The following is a 6115-nucleotide window of genomic DNA, read 5'->3' as shown; positions in this document are numbered from 1 at the left end:
CGGAAATGAACAGCTTTTTTCGGAAATGCCTTTTTTTGAAGGATCTAGTCTAGAAAAGCAGCACTTAGGACAAATTTGAAAATGAATAAAGACAAGGCCGCGTGCAGCGCGCAAATATGTACTAGGGAGTAGGGAATCGAAAAGGCGAAAATTGCGTAATGTCTGTTTGGCAGATGGAAACAAGTGAAACCTGTCAACGTTCTCTTTCTCATTTTCCTAAATGGCGGACAAGGTGACAGGAAAGAAATTTGCATTTCAAATATTTGAATTTTAATTTCTCGATCGAAATTTACATTACGTGGCTCAGCTTCAATGGTCCTACGCCATTTGCAATAAAATATTTCTACTTTGGTGTGAAATTGCGTTTACTTAGGGACGATCAAAAATGTTTCGTGTTTCAAAGTTTGCACTTTTGGCACCTGTAGTACTGTTTCTGCTTTTGAAAGTTGAAGGTAAGAAAAAATGCCTTTATCTAGCAATTTAGTCAGCCGTTATCTAACCTAGTTTGTTATCTAACATGTAGTCGATGGGCAGGACATAATGTTTCGGCATTTTGACAAGCTTGTTGTAGTTTTATTTTAACTTTTAACTGCTTAGCAACTACAAAACCTAGAATTTCTAGGTTTTGAAGACATAGCTGGCGGCGACAATATTCATGCATTATACTATTTTATACAATAAGGCAATATTTTATTTGTCTCCCCCGTTAGGCGACAAGTTGTATGCGTTCTATACGTAATAAAAAATGTTCAGTTGTTACAATAGTTTGATTTATTTGATTTTATTTGATTTATCATATAATATTTATATTAGAGGTTGCTATTAGCAATGATTTTAACAAATTTGTGTTTTTAATAATACAAATTTTCTGTTTAACTTTAACAGTTTAACTGCCATATTGGGACAACAGTATGGAGTTAGCAAGGCCAGAAAATGTTTGAGACACAGTTTGACAGACAGTTGATGCGTCAAACTTTCACATTATAGCCGCAATTTCTTAACAATATTGATTGGATTTATTTAGCTATGTATCTTTGGCTTAGACAAATGGCTTGTTTTCACATATAGCCAGGAAGCAGCATGACAGTGTCTCTGAATAACTGCTCTTTAAATTCAATTAAGCAACTGCCTAAAATATATATGAAAAAGTGTCATGTGAAATTTAGAAGGTTACTTAACCGCATTTGATGAGAGATTGCTTGCACAATGTTACTGATTATATCAGCAGGAATGAAATGAAATCACTGTTAAAAATGTAAAAATTGCCCTAAAATCACAGTTGATTTAATTTATACCCTTGCAAACAAAGTTAAAAGGTCCAAAATCATGCCTAGGAAATTGCATTGACATTTTCTGTGTTGGTCTTAAAAGCGTAAATAAAATGTTTATGCTCATTCATAAAACTACATGAAAACTGATGTTGTGATTTAACCATAGGCAGCCCAGAAATGTTGTCTGACTTGTCTCACACATGTATGCTCTCGCCACAAGAACAAAAACATTTCTGGGCTGCCTATATGATTTAATATAATTTTAAAAATATTGTATCTAACACATACACATATTTTGAACACATACTTTGAACACATATTGTATGCATATAAAAATTAACACATTTTTAAAATTTTACCAAATAGCAAAATCAACTGCAAAACCAACTCCAAAGCCATCTCCAAAACCATCCCTAAATCAAACGAAAAATGATATTGCTGAAACCAAAACCCCCAAATTAAATGCAACAGCAAAGTCTTCTCTTGCAACTTTACGCAGCAATGTGTCCACAACATCAACAATGAAAACATCTCCAACCTATGTTGCACCTCATTTCAGTGGAATGTTGAAGCGCCTTATTTATGTGGTGAGTCTTATCATAAACCAATATTTGGAGCCACTGTAATTTGTGTCTCAACTACCAAAAGAAAAAAGCAAGTGCGAAACAGCCTTGTTTCTGACATTCTCAAATAAAAGGGATTTGAAGATTTTCAGTGATTCTTGTGCAACTACGGCACTCTCAAAAATGTAATATTTATCCATTGTGCATCTCTTACATATTATTATGTATATTAATTAGAACTTTTTTTTGTTTAGCTTTCTAATGTTGCTTATACATTTTAGACATTAATTTTGTCAGCAATCATCGGGGGCTACTTTTTGATAAAATTCTGTCGCTCTGGAAGACGTAAACCAAGAAAGTAAGTTGACATGTATCTTCCCACAATTTATGTTACTGTGTTGGTTTGGCAGATGCAAAAAAAAATTGACAAGGTTACATTTGCACGAACCACAGAGAAGAGGAGATTGGGAGTATATAGCCTGTAAATTGAGGGTATATAGCACCTATCTATGTTTTCGGCTGGCCCCCATTGAAAGGGGTATATAAAGGTTCATTCACTATGTAAGAAAAGGAAAGATCATAGACACATTTTTGGGCACATCCCCATTAACCCTACTACATATGCTTCACTGCTTCAATTCACGTTTGATGCTCAAATATTCTCAATTCTAAATCTTACTGAAAAGCTCTCTATTCTCAGGTATGGTGTGGTGAAGACACCAGGTGATATGGAAATGAGACCATTAGAGAGTGATGATGATGATGATGATGAAGATGTTACAATGTTTAACAGGAAAGACTAAGTTTCGAGAACAAAGGATGTAAATATGTGATTTGCCTAGCAAAATGAAAATAATTCAACGTCAAGTGTACTCTAGTGCTACACTGCTGAAGTTTAGTTTATGGTGATTAACTGTTATTTTCATGATAGCAAAAGCACTCAATCCTATCATTACCTTTCAAATTACCATAGATAAAAATTCATGATTTCATGTTGATGTTCAAAAAATGTTAACTTTGATACATTTTACAAAGAGGACAGTGTTTAAGGTAAGGCTTAATACGTTTCATCTGTCATGGTGACCTGTCTTTATCAGTTAGCATTCACAGATATGAACATTCAAACACTTCACATAAGCCCTAAGATTTTGAAAAATTTGTTTGTGCAAAAGTAATATTAGCAAAAATTAGTTTCAGATTTTCAAGGATAACAACTGCTAAATATTTTCTTTTTGTACTGGAGAATTTTCTGTATATTTCTAATGTTCTCTGTATTCAAAATCCTAATCTTCAGCAACTTTATCACTATTCAATACGTTTGAGAGTGAAAACGTTTCTGAGGATCAGGTTCTTACAACAAAGATGTTTAGTATAACTTTAATATTATATTTCTTCCCAAAATGACACGAGTGAAATATCCTTTTAAGGCTAAAATGTTTTCACCAGAGCATGATACAACATTTGAAACAGTTTCATGGAACTTCCTTTAACACGTCAGGTAATGCCAAGTTTATCAAATACAGAGCACAAACGTACATTATGTTATAAATCAGGTTAATTAAACTAATTCGTTTGTTCCATACTACTACTTTTTCCACAGTTCCAACGGGTTTAGCTCGGCTGTGATTAAATTATAAGGTCTGTATTGTGGTATAATTATAATTAGTGGTACGAGAGAAACTTACGTGTAAGCCTATCACAGAAAATAAACATACACACAAAACTTGTACTCAAAACTCTTATTTTCTTAGTACTGTATATACACAGATGGAATTTTCTATTGAAGACTGTTGAGTCTATCTGAAAAATATCTAACGTGATTTTTTAGGTAGTCTCCTTGAAATGACAAATAACCTCAGCTGCCTATTTTTTGGTATTATACCAATATTGAATGTACCCTGAAAAGGCTAAATGAACTGCACGTTCGAGATATAAATCATCTACTGTTTAGTATCATGTGTAGTCTCCCAGTCTATATCAAACTTGCTGTTTTTTAGAGTGAAAACACTCAATTTACTGCCACCAAAATCAGGCTCATCCCAAGCTGAAGAACAATCAAATCGGTTAAAATAACTAATCTGTTTTGCTTTTCTACGCAAAGCCTGGATACGTCTATACCGTCTGACTAGGAGAAACATTGCTATGCAGAACATTAGGGTTAATACAACCCCGCCAGCAACAATTAAACCAAGATGCAACCTTTCCGCTTTAGTTGCAATATCGTCTGTTTCAGAAGTTGGACCACCATTTGAAGCTGATGAGCATAGGGGTTCCTGTGTTGCTGTTGGTATGAGAAGACGTTGCGCAACAGTTGCGCAACTAAGACTTATAATATAAGCGGAACTTTTCGCATAATGAACAACAGATACGAGCCTGTCGTTATAAATATACGTTGCATTTTTCGTTCTTTTCTCTAAATGCGCTAAAATACACGATGTTGTAGATGTGATGGCACTGGGCAAAACCAAAGTATCTGTTACCGCAAGTGACTTGCGTAACATCGATGATACGGTGAAGTGCGTTACCGGCGTGAGTTTGCTCGTCGGGATTAAACTCATAGCATGTCCTGTCCTTACTTTTGTCGGTGTTACGTAAATCGTCGAACGATTCACGACGACGCTACGAGGGCACAAATCCAAGACATCGGTCCTCGTTCGTGACGGTACGATGAGATTTCGCGAAGATGGCATTAGCGGTGGCGTGACCGGATAAGACGTGATGGTAATTTTAGGAAAATATGACGAGAATGCGCTAGAAGTGGTGTAATTCCTCGTTGGAATATGTCGTCTTTTTCTGTGATGGGTTTCATCAGCTTCTCTTTCCCCAGCGCGCAGCTGTACATCACCCCTTTCTCGCGCCAACAAGCCATTTTGCTTGGTACAAATAAATGCAATCGAATGTCTACTTTTAGTCGGAGTCCAGGCATTAGAAATAATATTGGTCCTGTCCCCATTAAGTGCTGTACTGTTTATAAAATATACAACAACTCCTGATGGAAATATTTTTCTTAGTTTACCAAATTTTATCCGCTGATAATGTGAAAGATATCTCGATCCTTCGTTAGGTAAAATACAATGAAGATCAAATTCATCAATTTTTCCCCGACTAATGTCGCATTTTCGGCTTGTAAAGTGTACATAGTGTTGCGTGGTATTGAGTGTGTTTAGCACGCACTGTTTTGCTCCACTTTGACCAATATTTGGTATTGTCCAACATTTTAATTCGCTGTTCTTGATCGCAGGATTTTCTTGAATCCATGGATGATGTCTAAAGACAATATGACAGAAATATATCGCGTTTCCAGTGCTAAAATTTAGACAGAGCCTATTTGGAAGTGAATTGAACAGAACAAATATTATCATCCAAAATATCCCTTTCATCTTGGAGGCCCAAGTGTACTCGTGAAAAATGGATGTCTTTTACTTAAGTCTTGGTTTTAGATGCGTCCCATGCGCGATACTCCATAGATGAAGGCTGAAAATATTTTTGCCCATAGAACCTGCCAAAGGCGGTTTAAAATGTTGCTGGAAATTGTAATACATATATCGGATCAAATTACTTAGACGGTTGCCTAACAAATTACCCAACTAAATTCGGAAACACAAAACTCCCCTACAAAGAACCGGATTTGGTCATTAAACTGATTTAGGCAGGTTCGCTCGTCTGATTATGATCATAACAATCGAAATTTTAAGAGCAACTTGTAATGTTTTTATTGGAATATTGTGTTTTATATTATGCACACAACCTGTAATTTATTCCGACTTGCTGAGACTACTGCTGTGAATTTATCTTTAAATGTCAACATGAACGAAAAAATTGTCTGCCTAAGTGTTGTTGGTAAGTTTTATAAATAGAACCACTTCAAAACAGATGAAAATGCGCGGTTATCTTTTAAATAAAAAGGGTGAAAAGAAACACCAATTCTTGTTACAGAAAATAGCACAGAAGTTATTCGAAAAATGATTTACAATGTGGCGCGCCACTTTTTGCCATACAGCAATATCGCAAAAAAAATAGTAAACGCCCTTGTTTCTTATGCCTCTTTGTGCAAAGAGGAGCGCATATTAGTCTTTTTGGAAGTTAACATGCTATGATTTAGAAGTTTTAAAACCATTCCTGATGATCTCGTAAATGACAAGACCTTATGCATAATGACGTAACAAGCCGTGACACCTGCAGGGAATTCTGGTCTTAGTAGTCACAGCGGGAAATTTTGTTCGCGGCGCGAAAGTTCGAATTTGCCGTGACCATGAGGTCTTGTGACCTGGGCTTGATACG

The 6115-nt window shown here is 35.7% G+C and overlaps 1 protein-coding gene across 1 annotated transcript; it reads left to right on the top strand.

Annotated features, from left to right (window-relative positions):
- The first annotated feature begins 216 nt into the window (after nt 1–216).
- Nucleotides 217–3555, top strand: LOC114530196 (membrane protein FAM174-like). Its single transcript, XM_028551774.1, has 4 exons — nt 217–452; nt 1638–1858; nt 2116–2192; nt 2535–3555. The coding sequence occupies exons 1-4, from the start codon at nt 386–388 to the stop codon at nt 2635–2637; spliced, it is 468 nt and encodes a 155-aa protein (XP_028407575.1). The 5' UTR covers nt 217–385; the 3' UTR covers nt 2638–3555.
- Nucleotides 3556–6115: the final 2560 nt, after the last annotated feature.

The sequence above is a fragment of the Dendronephthya gigantea genome, unplaced genomic scaffold (assembly GCF_004324835.1).
Source record: "Dendronephthya gigantea isolate DGI-Jeju-01 unplaced genomic scaffold, DenGig_1.0 000061F, whole genome shotgun sequence".
NCBI classification, from domain to species: domain Eukaryota; kingdom Metazoa; phylum Cnidaria; class Anthozoa; order Malacalcyonacea; family Nephtheidae; genus Dendronephthya; species Dendronephthya gigantea.
Note: the sequence above shows the minus strand (reverse complement) of the source record. Positions and strands in the feature narration are given on the sequence as shown.